This window comes from Talaromyces proteolyticus (genome assembly GCF_021365285.1).
Source record: "Talaromyces proteolyticus strain PMI_201 chromosome Unknown BGW36scaffold_7, whole genome shotgun sequence".
NCBI classification, from domain to species: domain Eukaryota; kingdom Fungi; phylum Ascomycota; class Eurotiomycetes; order Eurotiales; family Trichocomaceae; genus Talaromyces; species Talaromyces proteolyticus.
Genome location: NW_025764283.1, coordinates 1,060,038 through 1,081,695, shown reverse-complemented (window position 1 = coordinate 1,081,695; position 21,658 = coordinate 1,060,038). Strand labels below are relative to the sequence as shown.

General features: G+C 48.0%; 9 protein-coding genes across 9 annotated transcripts; 4 read left to right on the top strand and 5 right to left on the bottom strand.

The window, feature by feature from the left end:
• Window positions 1-233: 233 nt before the first annotated feature.
• Window positions 234-2,053, bottom strand: BGW36DRAFT_298386 (Aldehyde/histidinol dehydrogenase; the record flags this gene model as incomplete). Its single annotated transcript, XM_046211428.1, has 5 exons — window positions 234-571; window positions 722-840; window positions 910-1,002; window positions 1,062-1,594; window positions 1,667-2,053. The coding sequence occupies 5 exons, from the start codon at window positions 2,051-2,053 to the stop codon at window positions 234-236; spliced, it is 1,470 nt and encodes a 489-aa protein (XP_046071210.1).
• A 640-nt stretch (window positions 2,054-2,693) lies between these two features.
• BGW36DRAFT_258180 (uncharacterized protein) lies at window positions 2,694-2,998 on the top strand (the record flags this gene model as incomplete). Its single annotated transcript, XM_046210041.1, has 2 exons — window positions 2,694-2,831; window positions 2,918-2,998. Coding segments are annotated over 2 exons (219 nt in total), but the record flags the coding sequence as incomplete, so codon positions are not given.
• Window positions 2,999-3,220: 222 nt separating this feature from the next.
• Window positions 3,221-5,283, bottom strand: BGW36DRAFT_321314 (putative hydrolase, CocE/NonD family). Its single transcript, XM_046212654.1, has 3 exons — window positions 4,948-5,283; window positions 4,479-4,887; window positions 3,221-4,421 (listed from the first exon to the last, which is right to left on the bottom strand). The coding sequence occupies exons 1-3, from the start codon at window positions 5,148-5,150 to the stop codon at window positions 3,240-3,242; spliced, it is 1,794 nt and encodes a 597-aa protein (XP_046071208.1). The 5' UTR covers window positions 5,151-5,283; the 3' UTR covers window positions 3,221-3,239.
• A 405-nt stretch (window positions 5,284-5,688) lies between these two features.
• On the bottom strand, window positions 5,689-8,502 carry BGW36DRAFT_408196 (uncharacterized protein). Its single transcript, XM_046219075.1, has 8 exons — window positions 8,394-8,502; window positions 8,221-8,281; window positions 7,536-8,146; window positions 7,049-7,477; window positions 6,933-7,001; window positions 6,785-6,871; window positions 6,654-6,724; window positions 5,689-6,593 (listed from the first exon to the last, which is right to left on the bottom strand). The coding sequence occupies exons 1-8, from the start codon at window positions 8,448-8,450 to the stop codon at window positions 5,738-5,740; spliced, it is 2,241 nt and encodes a 746-aa protein (XP_046071207.1). The 5' UTR covers window positions 8,451-8,502; the 3' UTR covers window positions 5,689-5,737.
• Window positions 8,503-8,949: 447 nt separating this feature from the next.
• On the top strand, window positions 8,950-11,045 carry BGW36DRAFT_183891 (uncharacterized protein). Its single transcript, XM_046209740.1, has 5 exons — window positions 8,950-9,019; window positions 9,090-9,452; window positions 9,558-9,644; window positions 9,716-9,801; window positions 9,855-11,045. Exons 1-5 carry the CDS (start codon window positions 8,999-9,001, stop codon window positions 10,651-10,653), a joined length of 1,356 nt encoding a protein of 451 aa, XP_046071206.1. The 5' UTR covers window positions 8,950-8,998; the 3' UTR covers window positions 10,654-11,045.
• A 252-nt stretch (window positions 11,046-11,297) lies between these two features.
• BGW36DRAFT_380582 (uncharacterized protein) lies at window positions 11,298-12,086 on the top strand. Its single transcript, XM_046216350.1, has one exon. The coding sequence runs from the start codon at window positions 11,576-11,578 to the stop codon at window positions 11,798-11,800; it is 225 nt and encodes a 74-aa protein (XP_046071205.1). The 5' UTR covers window positions 11,298-11,575; the 3' UTR covers window positions 11,801-12,086.
• Window positions 12,087-12,689: 603 nt separating this feature from the next.
• Window positions 12,690-13,611, bottom strand: BGW36DRAFT_451540 (uncharacterized protein; the record flags this gene model as incomplete). Its single annotated transcript, XM_046221826.1, has 2 exons — window positions 13,230-13,611; window positions 12,690-13,087 (listed from the first exon to the last, which is right to left on the bottom strand). Exons 1-2 carry the CDS (start codon window positions 13,369-13,371, stop codon window positions 12,690-12,692), a joined length of 540 nt encoding a protein of 179 aa, XP_046071204.1. The 5' UTR covers window positions 13,372-13,611.
• An 8-nt stretch (window positions 13,612-13,619) lies between these two features.
• On the bottom strand, window positions 13,620-14,813 carry BGW36DRAFT_380580 (uncharacterized protein). Its single transcript, XM_046216349.1, has 2 exons — window positions 14,590-14,813; window positions 13,620-14,527 (listed from the first exon to the last, which is right to left on the bottom strand). The coding sequence occupies exons 1-2, from the start codon at window positions 14,689-14,691 to the stop codon at window positions 13,772-13,774; spliced, it is 858 nt and encodes a 285-aa protein (XP_046071203.1). The 5' UTR covers window positions 14,692-14,813; the 3' UTR covers window positions 13,620-13,771.
• A 3,693-nt stretch (window positions 14,814-18,506) lies between these two features.
• On the top strand, window positions 18,507-20,849 carry BGW36DRAFT_183840 (uncharacterized protein). The gene is made up of 2 exons (XM_046209739.1): window positions 18,507-20,632; window positions 20,687-20,849. Exon 1 carries the CDS (start codon window positions 18,604-18,606, stop codon window positions 20,626-20,628), a length of 2,025 nt encoding a protein of 674 aa, XP_046071202.1. The 5' UTR covers window positions 18,507-18,603; the 3' UTR covers window positions 20,629-20,632; window positions 20,687-20,849.
• The last annotated feature ends 809 nt before the right edge of the window (window positions 20,850-21,658 follow it).

Genomic DNA, 21,658 nt, shown 5'->3' with positions numbered 1-21,658 from the left:
AACTACTCTTAACCTCATCAATCTAGTACCACCATAGTCTTAATTTTGGAGGGCTTTTGTAATGATATCTCACGCATGGGTAGTATTAATAAGAGTCTACTTGTACGTTAGAATCAGTGCACCATCAATGGCCCTTGATTCTCCTCCCACACTAACAATAGTATAATACGAACCCTAAACCTAATACACGATAGGCCTAACCCTAGCTGATTGGTTTGCCCAAAACCTCCATCTTAGTATCCCAGCCAATGCCTTTTTGACAGCTGATACAGAGTAAATGCACCACCTGCAATGACCGAGGCAAATGTAATGCCAACCATGATGAATGCCTGATCAAAGAAACCGACAGAATTCCCATCCCCTTGTTTTATGGCTGGAAGGGCTGTTTGTAAAATGGGCCGACTCCATGGATCAAGTACTTTCGTGGACCTTGAAATTGCTGATTTCAGGCAGAGAATACTCATTTGTGACGCGTGACTGAACCTTGGACGGGGTAACCGGAATAATGCCGGACTGTATCGTGGAGATGGGCTTGGTGCGATGGTCGGGTGTTCTGGTGCAAAGGGGCCCACTTTGCAAAGAAGTCAGTAAACCAGAATACTTGTAAGCTGTTAATAAAAATGAGAAAGGGATGATAGTATGAATGTCATGCGTTTGGTTACAACAAGAAATCGTACAGAAGGAAATGCAAAAAGGGGGTCATTTGGATTTGAAGTCTTACCCATCAGTTCACAAGGAATATGATTGATGCAGGAGATGCGTGCATCGATAAAACGTGACAGATAATTTGTTTCGGCTACGGCTGCAAAAACATAGGATGCCTCTAAAGGAGTCTGGAATCTAGAATGGGATCCAAATTTCATGTTTTAGATGTTTGCCTCTGGGGAGCGAAGGGAAAATATAACCTACCCATTGCATAGGTCAATAGCATCATCTAGGCTGGTGATTCGATAGATACTGATGACTCGACTGTCAATTTGACGTCCCACCAGTACTTGTGTCCTGCGGGAAATAGAATATTAGCCAGAGACTAGACTTTCTAAAATTATGTTTCTACTGACCGATCTTTGATTTCAACAATGCTTCCATTTTCCCCTGATATGATCACATTTAGGTTGTCCTTGCTTTCGAATTCGGTCTTGATCTGAGAATGGCCATTCGGACCCCCCATTGATGGATGGGAAGACTTTGATAAAATATCCTTTTGTTTATGCATTGGAGATATAATGGCTTGTGCAAGATGGAACAAAAAGTCATCAGCCACAAACTCATTCACTAACACCAGTGCCGGCGAATAGACGGATTGACCATTGAAGATGGCTCTCGATGCACAGATGATCGAGGCAGCATCGGGGATATTGGCAGATCGATCAACAACTGCCACTACCCTCTCGTGGTGGAGATTGACACTATTACTATCGTTGCCTCCATCTCTGAGTGATGCTGGAATGATACCAGTCTGGTCCAAAACATGACATTTGGAGAGATTTTCCTTGGAGATCCTATCTCCTATAATTGCAAAGATGTCCGCATCTAGAGCTTTGGGCAACACAGCACGTAGAACCGCGGAGACCTGCGTCAGTGTCGTGGGTAGCTGAAATAATTGACAAGTTAACTAGGCGGCCAAATTCTGAGATTCGCCATCATAGATGTGCTATGTACATACCTCCAGAACTACACAATTCCCAGCCGCCAGAGCTGCCGTAAGGGCAGATATGACAGAGTAAAACTGGTTCTGCTTCGAAGGAATAATATAGACTATGCCCACGTTCGTTGTTCCTTGCAGGTCCTCCACCGATTTTTGTCTCTTCAGGTCTTGCTCGAGATCCAATGAGGAGTAATGTTCACGCAATTCGGAGATCGCCAGTGTATATTCGAGACTAGTCTCCCACTCATCGTGGCTGGTATCCTCAGCAATCGCACTTTTTATGGTTTTCTCTGATGATTTCAGCGCGGCGTGCAAAGAGTGGAACAAATTTTGGCGAAGGCGAATCGACTGTGGACGAGCCTCTAGACAAGAAATCTGGATGCGTGAGAAAGAGTCGCTCGTCATTGTAATGGTTGTTTCGAAATGTAACTCTCACTTCATGAGGTGAACTGGGATGTGTCCTCTGTCATAATAGGGCTTAAATGTTACCTATCAGAGACAGTCGGCATGGGAGCCCCGGGTTCGCAGTCAATGCAAAATGCGCCATCTATTGGGCCGTGAGCTCGTAGCTCGCAGTGTGGAGGTGGACACACAGTGTTGTATGACAAGCATGGGGTACGGATAAGATATCCCGTCTCGCTATGCCGACCCCATTGATGCCGGCCGCTTGGGGGAACGGTGGCCAGCCCACGACAACCTTGGGGAATTTCCTACGGCACTACAGCTTAATGTTATTGACAGCCTAGAGCCTTTACACTTCTCTAGTAGTAACGCTATTGGACAGAGAGAGCCTCGCGCAGAACGCCTGCGATTTTCACACTTGCCAAACTTTGTCCCTCTACATCTCAGTCTTCATAATATTCGTTTGCAAAGCATAATGGCTAGAACTGAAACCACTACTTTAGAACCGAGGACTCTCCTCGAAACACTTCGCGTTTACGATGTTCAAGAAACAGGGCAGGAGCAGACGCCAGTGCCTACTTCAAACCAGAACCACACTGCCTCAATCGCTGCACAGCAACCAGCTTTACAACCTGATCGAAACTGGCCATCGCACTGGCGAGGAATACCTGCCTACCGTGAAGCGAGCCGAACACATCGAGTATCTGATCGAGCCGCTGGACAGGACTGGGTTGAGGGAGGAATTGTCACCGCTATGTTTTCAGGTGTTTGGATGATGGGAGTGAGATTACCCAAGCCTCGCAGAAATATTGGGGAAATGGTCCCACTACAGGAGAAACCAAACTAATTTCTTGATGTGTGAAACAGACTCTGAACCGAATGTGGCGGGCGACGGGAGGTAAATGGAATGATCAAATAATGAGATATCCGGTTGGAGGAGAATGGTGAAGACGTACAAGCCGTGCTAGCTCTAGAAGGGGATGTTAAACTCATGAAATGAAAAAGTGAAAGAATGGCAATTTCACTTAGCAGAGACAGAGTTCTATTGAGGTGTGGTATCTTTACAATGCACTTAAGATTCAAGTCAAGTCATCAATTGTCACGACATCTGGAGACATTTCTGGCAACTACATGTATATTTGGATTGTTGAAATTGTTCTTTATCTCATAGTATATCTGATGCCCAGGCTTAGGTTCTCTTGGACGGTATAACTGGCATCAATAGCCAATTTTCATACTCCTTTCCAAAATGAACATGATTTATTCCACCAAACGTCTTTTCATCTCGATCATCCTTTGAGTTGTGCTCGAACAGTCCAGCACCTTGGGTATCTCCCGAGGATATCTCAAACACCAACTTGTCGCCAGGCGACATCACCACATTCGTAGGCCATATTTCCACATCTACTGGATAGATATTTCCAGGAATAAGAGGAGAATGGTCACCCGATAAATACTCTCGATGAGGATGCCAGAATGTATGTCTCGGACTTTTCTCGTTTGTGGCCCGTAAACTGACCCGGAGCCAGCCTTTGGAGACAGGCACGGGGTCACCTACAGTACCTGTGTAGAATATCTCCTTACCTGTGGCATCCAAGTGACGGACGGTAAGGAAAAGATCAATATCACTAGGTTTATTGGCTTTGTCCTCTTGAGCTGTGACCGATACGTTCAAATGCACAACAACATGGCCTGTGAACTCGACCTCCTCTGTAAATGGCTGGCTGGTGAATTGAATAAGGTGTTGATTTTTCAGGTCACCCAACGCCTTATACGAAAGCTTGCCCTCATCCTGAGCAGTGGGACCCTCACTTAATCCTTGAGCCAAGGTTAGATAATATCTGGTATACTTTGTTCCGGGGATTGGCCATTCGTCTGCATAGCGTGAAGGGTAAGCGCTTTCAGCAGCTGCGTTGTTGAATCCGACATCGCCCACTCGAACTTTGTATTCTACTGTTGGTTGCTCACCCCGCGACCAACCTTGAGGGTCGTTGCCTTTGAGGAATGCATCGAGAAAACTCAGCTGGATGTCCACGCACTCCTTGGTATAGAAAGGAAGATCATGTCGACCAGTGACAAATCGCAGATACTTATGTTGAGAACCGGCGTTCATGAAACCTTCCACATTACCTCTTAAATGAAGTAAGATACCGCCCCAATTTCCAACAGACAGCAGTGGGACCTCGATATCGGACATATTATAGTCCTTGGTGGCATAATAGTCATCGTCAAGGAAACGGTTTTTGACATTGTCCACATTTTGGTCATGGCAATTAGCGCGAAGTTCGTCTTCTCCTAGGTTACCTTCAATAGTATCTGGGCCCCATTTGCGGGCAGCTCTTCCAGGCCGACCGTATTGGTTCACAATAACCTAAAACGAGAACCCCGTTAGAAGGATTTATCTTACAAGGGGACCTTGGGACCTTACTTGTCGATTCCACCAAAAGTCAATGAATGTATTAGACAATATCCCACCGTGTCGACAGCGATCACGATAGTAATCGCTCATTCCTTCCCAAGGGATTATGCATGCCAGGCCTCGTGGTCGTCGCGCTGCTACTCGCCATTGACTTCCAGCATAGTAGCTTATTCCAAGTAGACCAACCTTACCAGAGGACCATGATTGAGAGGCGGCCCATTCGATCACATCCTTGAATGCAAGACTGGTGTCCATAGACATAGTATTAAGCACCCCCGGAGACTGACCAAGCCCGACTTCATCGGCTCGGACGATAGCGTATTCATTGCGCGTCCAAAACCCAGGATCGGGTGTTTCCCAAGCTGAATGTGGCGAGTGATGCTCTTCAGGAACTTCCGCGAACGAGCTAGCATGGAATCTGAGTTGCAATGTGAGAAGAAAATTACAAACAATACAGCCTGGAAATAGTGACACTCACATTGAGTAGTGGACGTCTTTGCCGTAAGGTCCGTATGTCACTAGGACGGGGAATTTGGAGTCTGGCGGGGCTTTAGGTCTAAAAACATTGCATCGTACAATTCCACGTCCATTCTGCAGTTGGATGGTTACATTCTCCTCATAAATGTAATCAAAGGATGTTGTGTCAACCTTGTGAAGGTCGCCGCGCAATTTATTCGGCATAGTTTGACCTGGTCGGTGTTGTAAGAGGTCAAATAGAGATTTGAGATATATGAGATTATCGTTTGTATCTTGGACCGTGAAAGGAGGGATTAGGTGGTATTCAAGGGTGGGACTGTAGGGCCCTTTTGGGCTTTGAGGTTCTACAGCTACGGAGGACAAACTGTAGCCCATCCCGTTATCCAGCGGCTTGCCGAGGAACTAGCCCCCATCGACTGGATATTGACAATCGGTACCCCAGCGGCTCCAGGTTGAAATACCCCTAGCTTAGGTGCCACACAGGGCTGCAATGATCTGATTGGACGTTTTTCAAGATCGGAGGCCATGCATAACGTCACCTTGGACCTGGTGGGGTCTTCTTGTAGGTCGTGAAAATTGGTATACTTTTATTACCGCAACCGTAAAGCCCCCTTCACCGTTGAATAAGTGGTTTGAAGGTACTGGAAACAGCCGCCAGGCCGGCACACTAGAACTCGTTCCACTTGCTTCGGACTCTAGGAGTCTCTTAGAGCGCTATGAGAGACGACTAAAATTATATTGGGTTCAGTCCAAACCATGACTAGTCCCCATGCTTGGCAATAACAATTATTCTACTTAATATCGTACAGTACGCGTGCTAAAAGCTGAGCGATATGGACTCTGTGTAGGGACAGAATCCTCTCTCCTCGCGCAATAAAAACTTGTGCAGCTGATGCAGACGCAGCATTATTCTCCTCCGTGATAGCGCCGCACCACGTCACAAGTGTAGCGTAATAAATAGCGTATGGGACATGTGGTGCTTCGTATGGAAGCCGTCGTGTCTCGGTGTTGGCGGATTTCAATCGCGGTGGAAGTTGTTGCTCTGCTTTGTTTGAGGAAGCGTTTAAGGCTCTCTCCACGGCCACTATAATGCCTTCGGCATGCCAATGTGCGATCTTATAGTGTCTGCCTTCTTTCCATGATTTAATCTCCCTGGCTACGAGGCTTTTCTTTGGGTCTCGTCCGGCCGATCCTGGAGCAGAATGCGCGAAGTGCTGCAGCATGGCAAGGTCTACGTGAAGCATGATGTTCATCATGTGATAAACCGCAAGAGAAGAATTATTGCCGGCCTGACCTATTGTTCGAAGCCAATTATCACAGGCTAGCTCCACGAAATCAGCTTTCCAGAAAGATGTGCTTTGGTCTGGAAACTCATCCCCAGAATATCTATCCTGTTTTGAATAGGTTGCCGGCCATAGATAAGAGCATAAACCTGCTAGGCCTGAGAGGCAGGATTCTGTGGGGCGAATGGGTTCCAACATGTGGCCACCATCAGTAAGGTCTCTGGCGACCTTGTGAAAAGAAGATATGCGGTTTTCTGGTGAAAGTGAATTCGCAAATAAATCAATATGATGCCACGACAGCGATGGAGGACGTTGCATGATGATAACTCGATAGCAGTCGAGAATCTGTAGAGTTTCCAGCAGTCTGGAATTAATTACTGGCGTTAACGTGTCGTCATGCCAAAGTAAATCGTGACTTGCATACCGAGAATTTTCCCGCTCATTTGCACTGTTTAATCCTGCCACCTCGCATTCATGACTGTATTCCTGTGCCGACTAATCGCAAATTAGTGAGCAAGCCTACGAGGGCTGGGGGACCGAAGTGGGCAAACTCACATGCACGAGACTGCCATGGAAAGCCTCTACAAATTCATAGCATCTTTTGTCACCACTACAAAGGCCATATAGTTCTAGAAGTATAAACTAACAGAATCCAATCAGCGTGCTCTGTTGGGTATTACTGGAGGATTGGAATGAGCCTTACTGTTTTCAGCGTTACAAGTTTGTCTTGCGGACTAGTAGAGATTCCGTCTAGTGTATCGCGGACGTAGAACTGGCAGATATTAGACCAATTCAGTTATATTAACAAAATGGGCATACCGAAGCCAGTAGCAGTCTTCGGGCGTCATTATACATCGCCTTGGCGACCTCGGCGCTACCAGGTACTGTACAAAAGAGCCCACCCGTGGCGGCCATAGCAAGGGTAAATGCGGCTAGGTTTTGACGACCGAGGGTAGACTCTTTGAACAGGGGGAAAGTCTCCGGTATGTGTCTTTGGAAGATGCTCAGGAATACCATAACAATGTCCTTGTTATGGTCATCCATATTTGGCGGAGCCGAATACCACATCTTGCTAGCTTTGTTCAGCGAAGGTGAAGGCGCTCGGGATTTTCGATCGAAATATTCTTGCATGGTAGCCGTCAAATGTTGCATTGACAAAGAGAACACATGGTTCGAGATTGGTGATGTCGAATGGAAAATCTCTTCACTCAAGGTGAAGTCGGAACCATCAAACCAGATCTGGCCGTACTGTACAACACAGGTTATTTAGTTCTCCCACCATCAAATATAGACGTGGGTTACATACTGCAGGGGGAACCTGCCAAAACTCGACTCCCCCAGCCGCATCTGAGAGTGGGTAGAGGAGGTCGGTGTCGGGAAGGGGCAGACAGCGTGCATTGTCTATTGCGCCGGCATCGAAGGGTATTGCTGGATCTCCTTGGATAGGCATGCCGAATGCGTCTTGATGGGTGTTTCCAAGTGCACCCGCTCGAGCATTCAGAAAGGGGCCATTCTCGGCATTAGAAAGGGAGGTTGTGGGTGACAGCGGCGCTAGAGGTACACTATCATCGTTGATATTAAAGTGAGGGTCGGTCCCTGCTCGAGTCGAGATGGTTCTGTTGACGCCCTGTGTGTCCAAATCGTGGCTTGATGGGGATGGTGAAGCTGGCGCTGCCGCATAATGGCAGGAAGACCGTATCGAGCGACAAGAGCCACAAGGCTCATTGCCATCACAGCGCATCTTCCGCCTGCGACAATTGTCGCATGCAATGCGAACGCGCTTACGGCCTGCAACTTCATTCTCGGCGTCCTGGTCGCCAAAGGTCGCATGACACTTCTTCACGTGGGTAGCCCTGACATCACCGCGCTGGAAAGATTTGCGACAGTGAGGGCATGGAAATGGCTTTTCTTTGGTGTCTAAGGCCCAGAACCGGTTAGTACAGGATATTCGTTCAGCAACAGCCAGCTAGGACTAGAGAAATGGCCCCTACGAATTCTTCGATGCCTCGCTAAATGTTCCGATCTGGCAAAGCTCCGCGAGCAGATGTCACACTGTATGCGTATTAGCCTATCGGTGCCTTGAGATCAAGAAGGGATGCTGGCTGGTAAATGTCCAACAGCCAGGGTTGTTTCTAACGCAAAAATACTAATATGTCCAACGCACCTGCTTATCGCGCCTTGAGCTTGGGAATGTATTGTTCGAGTCATCCATGATGTACATGTAACTCAATCAGCGACGGCGGCACCGTGGCAAAGCCAAACTCGGCGCGAGGGTTGAAAGGTTGGGGAATCTGGGGATCGGCGGGGTAGCTCAATGGGTATTTATTGCCACTCTCTTGATCAGCGCGCGTCTCTCTTGACCCGCATTTTGTGAGAGATCGAGAGTCGAGATTGGGACCACAGCGAAAGCCAAAGCCAAAGCCAAAGCGGGGCCCCAAAGTCAAAACAGCCGTTTAAACCGGCTCTCCGACTCGTGCAATTTGCCGCCGTTCTTATAAGCTTGTAGTTTTCCATACTGACTCTACACCCTCTACGGACTCTACACATCCAGAGGCCAATTGTAGCACCATGTCCTTGGATCGGCCAAAGCACGCAGGCTGTAGACATTGGCCAGGCGAACGGCATCCAACTCGGTGGGATGTGCACGATGCCAACGAAAGCCCAGCAGTGACCTTCCTCGATCGTTTTCGAGTCGCGCTGCTGCACAGCGAAGACGCGGAAGAAGACGTATTGCTGGGTTCGGTGCCAATCATAGACGACTCGCAGACTATGAACATCACAAGGACTTCAGTGAGTCTAAGTTGCTTCCCACCGAAGGATTTAATTTGGCTCGGCTGATATGGATGTCACTGCACCTCAGATGGATCCTGTTGAGTTGTATACATACCCAATGGCGTTACTTTCAGCTGTTCCGGCCATGCCGTCCGAAGATGAATTGGCTCGGCTACAGGAGGGATTCTTTACTTGCTTCAAACAACACATCTTCATAGATAAAGTTGATATTGTGGGCACGTTAAGTACTATCCCCCCATATCTGCAACTAGCGCTCGCCTGTATTTCGTCGGTCACCTCCCCCCTTGCGACTGTGAATGAGCATCCAGATGGCAATGGCACGTTCCCTGCCGATGTCTCCGCAAGTTCATTTGTTGCTGGTGTGCACCTATGGTCCGTCATGCTAGAAGTCGACAACCGCGAAGCTCGTCTTCTGGAGGCGGTGCTGGCGGTAAGTGCTTGTATCTCTACAACCTCTGAAACGTCTTTGAAGCCCCAACGGCGCTGGAAAAAGTCAATAGAGTACAACCGGTTGCTAATACTACTTCATTTGTAGGCTGCCCTCTTAATTACTTACGGTATCCTATCGACGGACAGAAGGGACTGTAGACTAGCCACCGGGCTACTAGCTAATGTCGCGACTGTGAGTGCGCTACATGCCCAGCCGAACACCAGCGTCTGTCAAACATGCTCTGGAGTCCTTACAATTTACAGATTTCAAGACGTCTACATCTGACCGATTACTATCCGCCGCTTTTAGCATCCAGTGATTTATCAGAGAGAGAATTCAGGACTAAAAGGTTTGAACGGGATTGAACTGCCTTGGTCTTCGCCGCTAATCAAATGGATATAGTTCATTAATCAATTACATGCTATTAACTGATGTCATGCACGCAATACATTGCGGCACGGTTCTCAATTATTCTGTCAGCGAGCTATTAATCAGGATGCCGTCGACCAACAGGTCATTCCGCACTATTTACAACTTACTCGCTCATGGCAAAGCCTTGCCACAAGATGTGAAGAGCCCAGAAGATAGCCTTCTGCTACTTACAGCCCTGCTAAGCGATATTATTTACATGCAGCGATGTCATATGTCGACGCTCCCTCTTTCCATTCCCAATGATAATGTTTTGCGCAATCCTTATGCCCCTCTATCCGTCAACTCCGAGTGCTGGCGCCTAAAGGTTGATATGATGACTGCCCTTTCTCAGTGGGAGAACCATTTTCGGGATAAAGTCGAGAACGACATTCTTGCGCTTCACTGCTTTGCCAAACTTCATCTAGCTTGCCCTGCGCTTTGGGAGCTGCCTCGTATGGCAGGATATGGAGGATCTGCTAGCCTCAGCCCGAACGCAGTCGATTCAAAACAAATCGACATTCCGGACAAAGCAATGGACCTTGCCTGGCTTGTGCTAGATCACTGTGATAGAGGCTCGAAGCCTACGAAACCCAATCTGTCTATCTGGTTACCCATCATTTTATTCATTTCCTCACTTGTTGTATGGCAACGTCTACGTTCTCAGAGCGCTACCGACTTGAAATACGGCACCTTAAAAGTGCTAAGTATGTTCAGGAATGAAATAGCTCGACAGCCTTGGCCATGTTGTTTAGACATGACGAGCACATTAGATAGACTGATGCAGAACTAGAGGATTATTCGACATTAATACCGGCTGAAGGCCAAGTGAAACAATCTTTCTCCCACTAAACTCCGGGTCCAGCTAAATTGTTGGAAGACACAAAACAAAATGAAAATTTTTTTAGAAAGAAATTACAGGTGAGCGACACCGGCACGTTTGGCTTCGCGGAGGGAGAGGGAACCTCAACCGCCCCTATAAGTCCCCCGAATCGCCCTACCCAGATAAGCGGCTTGGGGCAGGCAAATTGTTTGAGCGCTGTTATGTCTAGGCACAAAATGGGGCAGGTGGCGTGGGGAGTTTGGGGTTTAGTCCCCTAACAGCCCCCTTGTGCCCACTAAGTCGAGACTGTCATAACCGAGAGACCAGTCTGGGTACGGTCGTTAAACTTGAATATAATAATAATAATACATAAAATCAGAGCCGACCTTTGGAATGAGCGGCCTGTCTCGTCACATGCCTCGATCCGCTCGCTGAACCTCGACAAGTGCGGCCGAAATGGGGTAACCCAACCACGGGACCCCATACCTATGCCACTGATCCGCAAATACTGGAACCCCAGCGCTTACAAATACACACATACAGTTTTGCGAGTCATGCTTGACCAATATCATGCCAAAATTCCCCATTTTTCTCCCGGCCAGCTCTCCGCAGAGCCCACGGACACACACAGAAACTTGGGAATCTAATCTAATGTCTGTCCCACTTTCTCCATAGAGCCCACGTCCCAACAACCCGGTAGATAGGCCTACGAGTCAAAGCTACTAGCATCATGTATGAAAGGTATGAAAGGTGTGAAATGTCATCGACTTGTGTCTTAAGGAATGCTTAAAAGAAGAATATAAACTCTTCGTCCAACAGCCTGCCATTGGTTCTACAATTCCCACCTGTACTTATTGCTTCAATCTTGCGCTGACAAGCATAACGACAAACAATGACGCAAATCCCGCAGGTGAACGGATTTCCCAGCATTGATGGCGTTGCTGAAGTCTACTCAGACTACCTCATTGTCGGCACTGGCCCTGCTGGTGCGTCGTTGACGTGTTTTCTGGCGCATTATGGTGAGACGCAAACAGCATACCCTCAAATCACCAAGACTTTTGAATTGGCCCCTGTAGCCCGGGTTTTAGACCAAAATCGAGTTTTTATTCAGGATTGACTGGCTTGATTGTGAGCCAGGGCCCCGGCAACGCGGACACACCTCGAGCTCATATTCAGCAAAAGCCAACTGGTCTTGGCAAGGGGATATTTGTATTGGGGAAATGTCCTCGCAATCTTCCATTCCAAACAATTTGAATGACATTTATGTCACGTATGTTCTTGCGATGTGAGGAGCATGAGCATCAGGAAACCATTTCTCCCGCATTCTTTCAAAATATTTCTGAGTTGTGTAGTGAACTAAACGAATGACAGCAGTCTGTTTCTACACAGCTACTATTCCAGCGCAGACTGAAATGATCAAAGCAATATCAGCAAGATTTTCTTCATCAAGTTCGCTTTGACCGGGCTCTACTGCAATGGCATAGCGCAACTGTAAGGGCAACTAAGGTCTACGTGCACATGGTATCCAGGTGAGGGCCTGCATGGCAAGTTCTCTGTGCTTCGGCATTTGGCTGCCAACCCATTCCATTGCTTCCTGGTAAGCTTTATCTAGTATATAGACTTTTACTCTTCTCCATGGACCACAGATGTAGTCTTCAACTCTCGCAGAGCGAGCTTTGTCATCTTGGGGTTTGTCTCACTCCTGAACGAGTCAATATAAAGCTGTGTTAGTAAGAATTTAACGAGGTTAGCTACATTCATCCATATACACAGCTAGCATAATCCAACACATACATTCTATGGGTCGCCTTAATAATCTTACTCTTGGTTTCTTTCTACGGGTCGTCATTTTCTTAACCAAATGCTTAAAAATCCTGCAGTTTCTCATAGAGATACTTTTGCATATCCGCATTACTAGCTCGTATCTCTAGTTTGACGCAATTTTAGAACTTTTTTTTAATCTCCTAGATGGATCTTGCAGTTTTAAATAGATTCAATCCTGTATTTTACTGCAGTTTGAAAATTTCGCGGGGAAATTTATCACACCCTTCGTATTCATCCAGTCTATCTATAACGACAATAACCTTTTGATAGGAAGCTGTAACATGATATAATGCATCTGAGAAGACTTCCACTAATGGGCGAGTATTCGTTCGCATATAGCGACTGTAAAACCCCTTCACTGTGTCAGGTATAGAAAGCTGGCCTTGAATTAATTGCTTCAGAGAACCTAAGATAAGATCGGCTGGCGGATGCGTAATATGACTGCAGTATAGCCGATCACTAACAGAATCGAACTGCTTGTAAGCTTTCCTCAATCTTTTCTTCTTTTCAAGTACACTTTCGATAGACTTCTCTAGATCGTGATCATCGCTTTCGTATTGAACCTTAAGCCCATTCACGGCTGTACATAAGATAGTCAGTAGTTAGTTCAGAAATCCCGTAGTTTGGAAGTTCTGATATTATATCGTCTTTCCAAAATATATTGAAATACGCCACCTTGTCCATTGCCTGGGATACTGACCACGATATCTCCTAATGAATACAATGTTTTGAGCTTGGTGCTCCACCGCTAATACCAACCATTAAACCGTTTCGAATATTAGGAACACTCTGCAGCATACTGTCTGCTATTCTAGCAGCGGAGGATGTCCCATACTCCCCTATTGCCAGTACTGCACTGGCCATTTAGAAGCGGTGATAGTGAGGCATAGAGCGCAGACCGCTTGCGCTATTCTGGATATATTGACCCGCGAACTCGCTAGAGATAATATATAGTACACTCGTCTGGAGTGCTGCTATACAAAACAAAGGATATGTTCCATATTTCGTGTCATCAGTTGATACATGTATCTGAGACTGGATTAGGTAGTGCCCGGTTAGACGGTCTCAAAATTTCGTTCATACATTCCGTACAGCTTACATATGTACTAATATAGTAGTTTGAAATCATTAAATTCACATTTAATTATTTAGACTGATTCAGACCAATACATGCAGTGTTAGAGGCCTGCATACTGAGCAATAACCTATACAAACCCCTCATATCTGTCTCCACAGACAAAAGCTGCATCAAATATTGCATCCATTACGCCTCATCAATCCAACACGTCATCATTGATTTAATAAGCGCAACAGCCACCTTATTTCCCAGCTCAAGAGCTGCATCATCCGTCGCCGAGGGGACATGAAAGAACAGCACCGATTGATCCTGTCCTTCCTCCAGCGCCAGCGCCAGGCTGGAATAAAATATAAACTCACACAAATACCTCCCTGCATCTTCCGAAATGCGGATATCTGTTTCCGCTGGCGCATACGATTTCCAAACCTGCCGGAAATGTTCATTGGGGGGATAAGGTACTATAATCTTAGGAGAATATCCGTGCTGCTGTTCTTCCTTTTCGATTGAAGATGGTGGTGCAGCTTTATCTAAAGCGATTCCCTGCGTCTCCTTCGGTAATGGACATAGTACTGACGGCAATCCCTTTGCTTTCCATATCTTCTCGCCATCGTCAAACCCCAGTTTCCCGTCAATATCAGTGATTCGGTAATTGTCCCGATATGCCCGCGTTTCCACGGAATAATACTTGCGTGTCGGGGCGATGCCCATGTGGATGATCAAATCGGGTCTTTTCCCATGCTCTCGCTTGAAACTATCTAGGATAGATGGGAGCTGGGTTCGCACGAAGGAGTAAGACACGGAGATAGGGGTAGTATGCACATGGATGTGGATTATTCGAGGGACAGGTACGCCCGTAGTTGGCTTCTTCGGTGGCACAGTGATTTCTGGTGGCAAGGATGTTGCGATCAGATGTGATGCATTGACTTTGTTGTCTTTGAAAGGCTGTGATGGGGGATTAGTAGGTTTCAATGTATAACTATACATGGGAAGAAGTAGAGATGTACCCCAAAACCGGTCACGAGGACATTAATTGATTCTGCTGCTGGGAGGGACGTTGGGTCGACGCTGGTAACTGCGGGGTCTACAACGACGCCGATGTCCCCCATCACTCTTGCTACGGCTTAAAAGGCGCGTGGATGATGTTGACAGACAGAGGGGTATTATGCTGCAATTAGAAGAAAAGAAAAATCACCAATCATACATATAGAGGGTGTTATTTAGCATCTGGACGATCAAGGAAGAGAGGGGAGTCGTGACTGCTCCCATCATGACTTTGGCTTTGACCGGGTGGCGCTAACGATGATTGGCTGGTCTCTGGATTGACTCTCTGGCACGGCCTCCGATTGGCCGCGGGCTCTACGGCATTGGAGATGCTCACGGAGATTATTAACACGTCTGTTATAACTAAGAACTCCGTTGTAGAGCATATCCTCGACAAGAAAGTTTTGTCCTGGGAAACCTGGGTTTGGCTTTGGTGTTCTAGGTTGCTTCCTGCCCAAGTTAGTCGTTTCTTTGGTTAGTCTCGTGACAACCTGCACTTGTAATAATAGCGGTATTCATAATGGCCATATATAAAGCGCTCGATTCGTGCAGCTAGGGGCATATGCTGCAAGCGCCTCATGATCGGACGTCCTTTGGATTATTTTAATGTCTCGAGCCCGTCAGCACGGTGAACAAATTCCTCGCCGTCGTTGGTCAGCATGAAAAATACTGGTTGGCAGGTGCAGGCCAATTTCCTCTAGCCCAAAAATCGGGCCAATGAAAAAAGGTAAAAGATCAAAAAAACCAGAAAAGCAGCAAAAAGAAAAAGAAGAAATAAAAATACCGCGGATCCCCCACACTCAACAGGTTCAATTTTCTGACCTGGTGGGACCGACATTCGAAGTCGGGTCGCGAATCCCACACTCAAGTCAATGATACCACGCAGCGCGCATATCAGAACCAAGGTGTAACTGTGATGGGGCAGTGGCTGGCTGGATCCATCACAGGGAGAAATAATGAGAAAGACATGCATACTGCAGTCTAGAGGATCTCGTGATACAAGTGTTTTGTCTTGAACTATTATATTATTGTATCGTCATACGTCCTACGTAACTATACATCGCTCGCTGAGCTGCGGAGGCTGATAGTTGACCACCAATGTGTGCCCGCAAAGTCAGGTCGCGATACGTATTGTGCGAGTTTGAGAATGCTCCATTCATGTTTCATGATATTGTTGGGTTGCGTCTAGGAACCGGACAGGTGTTTCTCGTGGATTTGGCTGATGGCAGTGGCCACATTTGCCACTTGCAATGAGGCCCCGGCATCGATGCCCTACGTGCGCCCCCAATACAGCTGTCAGTCATAGCCCGAGCAGAGACATTGTCATTGACTGGTTCCTGTGGGTCGGCAGATTGCGGTGCTCGTTGGTAGTCTGCGTAAGACGAAGCTGGAACATGTCGCAGCAGCAGCAAGGAGTGCCCACAGAGCACGAGACTTCGACGAGAGTCTGGTGTAGCGAACACAAGCAAATGGTAGTCATCATTAGTCCGGATGATAGGCTGCCAGCTGCAAGGTCCCCATAACAGACGAAAGTCCAGACTGCAAGTAAAAGCCCGACTGCCAGGATGATCACATCAGCAGAGCTTTTCGGAAGTCCAATGCCGGCCGATGCAAGATTATGTTGTTGCCCACTGCCTCGAGGACGACGAGCTCTGATAGGTGCGTGTAGCGCGGCCAAGGGATTCAATTGTGCTGCTCGGTGCTCTTTTGCTTCACTTTATGCCTCTGGCTCTTGGGAGCCCATGCAGACAGCGTGTCGTGCGTTGGGTGTATTGTAAGAGTATAGTCACAGAGCAGCAGTGAGCGGCCGCTGATAGGCCAGGACGCGCCTATGACACCAAACCCGGTAATATTACTTGACGCGCGCGAGACGCGTTTGCGGGGTCCCGACGCGTCTCTTTGCTCTTCGCTCTTTCCTGTTTCCTTCTTCCTCGTTGTTTCTTCGCTTTTGCCCTCGCGTTGCCCGCTCTTTCCTGGTCTCCCTTCAATTGATTAGTCACGGTCTCTTTTAGTGAGTGTCACGTGTGAGCGCCCAGCATTCCTCTGCGAGCCAGCCCCACCGTGCGCTTCCCTCGTATATTACAGTATGGCTTCTTTATTTTTGTTTCCACCTTAGGGCGCAATGCATCGCGTTCAGGCTTCGGCGCCGTGAGAAGTTACGAATACGTTTCTCATTCACGGCACTATGCAGTTTCGAGTCAGGGATGCACCGACTGGCTGGAGACCGTTGAGCCTTCTCCACTTTCGCGCTTGACCTCTGCCTTCTTTTTTGTGTTTGGTGATTTTGATGGTCATTTTTGTGTGGTCGCCTCACTAACTCGGAGGAGTAAGTACGTAGTCCCAAAGAGCTAGTTACTACTCCATCCTGGTGAAGGTCCAACCCAGCCCCCTGAATTTTCCTGTCCATAATACCGGCAAACTACTGTAGATTTTTCGGCGCTAGCTATGAGACTGCCCAATGCAATTTGAGTCGACGTGCACAACCCAGCCGTGGATTATGTATTATGGAGAATATGCTCGGTCAGTCAACTCGGAGAACCCTTACTTGCAGACTCGTCGGAATCAGGAGATCGTGCGTGCATTGGTCAATGGGAACGGGCAGCAGAGTTCTCAATTTCACGAAGTAACGCATTGTGCAAGACCGTTGGAAGCCAGCATTAGCCACCGCTGTTCCGTGTATTACAACACTGTCATTTGCCCGTGCAGGGAACTGTCTTCGCGCTACTGGCGGATAGGCAGGCGATCCCGCTGTCGCTTGCTCAAGCGTCGACTATCCAGCATCCAGTTGCGCGGCGCGTTGCGGTCATTTTTTGGTTTCATCTTGTTTTGTTTGGACCCCGAACACGAAGTGCCCACTCTGTACCAGACGTAGCTCTCCCCGCGCCGAAACAGCTGGAATGGGCGAGTATCTGAAGACCCTGCAAACCCACGATGAGCCAGGGCCCACCGGCTGGCACACCGCGCCATGGGGCTATCAGGCTATCCGAGTTCTGAGGAGCGACCAACGTTAGCACTGTTCCAGTAGCTTGGCAAGTTAGCAGGCGCGGCGGGCTCACTAGGCGCACAATGGCTGCTGTCAGTGGCCAGCAGCATTGACGTGGTGCTCCCAGCGCACTAGGAGTACTAAGTAATGATTAATTACGGATACCAGACTGCGAGTAGCGGCTTAGTCCTGCCTAGTGAGCCGTGCGTGTCCAGTGACTCGGGCGGTGAGTGGGCTGCTGCACCTGCTGCACTGCACGCACGGCAATAATATCGCCCTCCCCTTTCCGCCTGCCCAGCGGACCTTTTCCTCCTCTCCCCAACCGTTCTCTCCCTTCCCTTCCCAGCCATCTGTCTGCCCCAGAGAGACGCGCGCGTTCTCGCTCCCTCAGACGGACTGCTGTGCTTTTCCTTTGTGTGTTGGGCTCGATTTAGTCGTCATTTCTGTGTCCGTTTGCGTGGACCGCTCACCATAATTAATCGATAAGCCCTGCCGTATGCGATGCGCGGAGGCTGGGAACCGTTATCCATCTGACCCGTCCAGCTCTCTACACGTCGACTCCTCCCACCTTACCACAACAGCCGATTCCGGCCTCTCATATTCCTCTATTTTGTTTTGACCGCGCATTAATCTTTTTTCTGCGACTATTATTTCCTATCCTCAGCTCTGGCGACCGGCGGACGACTTGTCGACGATTGCTGCTCCCAACGGATTGGCGAGCAAATTGGACGGGCGTTGTTGGCACAACATTCAGGCTCACTCTTTGAAGGAACCATCCATCATCCGGGTTTATTGGCATCAGTATTATGACAGTGCGGACACAATGAATGCAATCGTCTGAGCTCTGAACGAGAACGGATTGATCGACATGTTCCTGGACAACCTCTTCACCAACCAGTCCTAAATTGCCCGTCGCACCGCACTGGACCCCAAGCAATTCGAAGTCGTTTCATTCCATTCAAGATCCATCGACCTCGAGATCCACACTGTCATTATGGCACAACAGCCGCAGGGCTTGTCCCGAACTCTACCCAAGAGCTTCACATTCCCCTCCATTCCCAGAACCCCGGAACACTGTCATGCCGAACCAGAGGTCCCGCCACCACCTCACCATTCGAGCTATCGAATCCGACGTCCACGCTTCGGCAGTGAGGCAAACGTCTTCGCGAGCATAGGTGACGGCCCTAATATCTTCGATCTCAGCCGGCCCGACGTTCCTCTTCCTTCCATCGAATTTCCTTCCTCAGACGCTGTGTCAGAGCCTGAACTTCCCGCTCTGGAGTCAGTAGCATCGGATCTTTTGCAGGTTCCTGCGCTTCGCCGCATGGAATTCAAAACGCCCCCCGCGCAAATCCGTACCACTCCATATAACTTCCCCCGGGTGACTCCTGAAAGGCTAGACAATGCGGAGGACGACCCAATTGAACGTCCGTCCTCTCGGGCGTCTGACTCTTCCGTCTCCTCAAATGAAACATATGTGACTCAACCATCGCTCGGTGGCAGTTGCACTAGCCCAGAAAGCGAGATCTATGATCCCTTTGGATTCCACCCAGAAGATACGAGAAAATATCTCCTAGAAACCCCGTCAAGCCGAGTCTCGAAACGTGGCCAGTCATTAGACGTACCAAAAGATAAATCACGATGGACCAAGGAGATGGACAATCACCTGTGGAATACTTATCAAATATACTTGCAGGATCCAACAATCACCCCATTTAAAATGCTGCCAGGAAGTCTTCCGCCTCTAGGTGTATCTCATCGAGTTGCTCGTGAAGCAAAGAAAACCTGGAATCGTCTCAAAGCAAAGCCAGACACAAAAACTGCCCAAGATAACGAAGCAGTTCCGTCGAATATTAGACGAGATAATCTACAAGCCGAGACGAGAAGCGGTAGTAGTACTCCAACTGGTGCCAAGTCGACAAGTGTCAAGCCCCGTTGGCCAAGGTCCGAAGCAACGACTAGGCGACGTCTCAAATTTCTCTGCAGACGCAAGTTCTCCATTGCGCCACACTATCAACGTTTGCTGGCATCTCGCAGTCCATCCGTGGATCCCTTTGTTGCACCCGCCCAAGAAACCCCAGGACAAGGTCCCACTTCCAATACATCAACTGCTTTCGGAACTCGCGACCTCGGTGTATCTCTTGTTTCCAGCTCCTTGCCTGCCACATTCACTCAAATGGCCACTGCAAGCCCAACTTCGATGGAACTCTCCAGCTCCGATAACTGGTTCAACGATCCTCAGAGCCAACCGCTCCAGCCGCCAAGTATCCAAGTTTCAGCAGCTCCGGCTGTTTCTGCTGTGGCTGAGCCATTCCCTCGTCTAGGATCACCATTTATGTACAATACTTGGGGTCCCGATACATCTCACCGCGAACTTCGCACCCCAGCCCGAAAGATCAGACGAGACACCGTACACGTTTCCGGATCGCGTTTAAGATCACCACCCCGGATGGACTTGGGATCCAATGTCCACAAGCGCCGAGCACATAACCGACTAGATGCAAGCCCGGCTTCGAGTGATATTCAACGCAACATTCGTGATCTAGCACGTGATGGAAAATTGAAAGATGGTCAGCGACGTGTGCGACTGCGCAATCGCGGTAACACTACATCTGGTGGCTTCAGCTCGAAAGAGCGCATCGAACAACTATTCTCTCCAACTTCACCCTTCACCTTCCCTGGAAATTCCCGGAATCAGCAAATCGAGTCTCAAGACAATTCACAGGAACTGCTTCGGCCCCGTAGTGACACCGTGCGGCGACTAGGGTCGCCATTTAAGCTGGACGAGAAACCCCGTTTCCATTACCCCAAGTCACCTCGCCATGCTCCGTCGCTCTCTGATTCATTTACCACAAGCTCTATGAATACGGAGATCTCGACTAATTTTGGCGGCGAAGCATTTTTTGCTAAAGACGAAACTTCTTCTGTAAGGCTACCTTACGATCCAACTGAGGAGGGAATTTCAGATGCCGAGCGAATTCGCCGGCAAATCTTGAATTTGCCTTTTACGAAGAATTAAAATGGTATTTCTAAATCATATCCAAATCGTCACGAATCGATATTAACATTTTATATAGCACCACCCAAATGGCTCCTGCAGTGGTATACTAGTTTTTAAGTGTCCAAATCTGCTTGGGTCTTATTATTCTTCGTCGTTTTGCTTCAATGTATAGAATTTTTTTGCAATGCATCATGATAGCTTCGGACATGGAACAGAACGAAGCGCGACTCATTGACGACTGACGATATGATCATGTGACATGAGTTCCTATGGAACACGAAAATTGCGTTTTTGATTAATGGTCGAGATCTATTCCCTAATACTCCTAAACCGCAGATCGATACAACGGTTTCCTACTTGTGCATCCCCATTCGTATGAAGTTGTACGACTCTGCAAACGATATCATTAGACCAAGCATTCTTTTCCCATGTATTGGCGACTTGGGAATTTCATGGTATTGACGACAGATATGATTCGCCTATGAATTTCGACTTTTCTGCTGCCCTGCCCCCCTTTGTGCGACCCGCGACGCATCGTGTACAAACCTAACCAATTCGATGGCAGAAGGCGTTTACACCGAACGGACGTACCTTTGCAGATGGTATAATTTTCGTGCCAACCTTGAATATCGTCTTTGACTGCCATCGACGTATTACACTCTCTCGAAGAATTTCTTTACCTAGTGTCAACCTCGCTTTCCTTGCCAGAAACCTATTTCAGACAAGCATCAAGCTAATGGTTACACTCCTCAATCTTGTCAATATGACGATAACTATCATTAACTTCCTTTATTTTATCTCTTTTCTTCTTTTCTCCTTGTCTTCTCACTTTTCGATTTCTTCTGATTTCTTTCGAATCTCCTCTTTGCCTCATCATCCTTTGCCCGAGTACAAATCTTGCGTCGCGTGATCGTTCGAAACAACAACAACCCTTCCCTGATACGAATTATGATGAAACGGAACAAGTTGGGACAAACAAAACAAGAACCGTTTATTGAATGAATGACCCTCTTACAGACATAGATGATGAACTGATGATGGCTTTTGT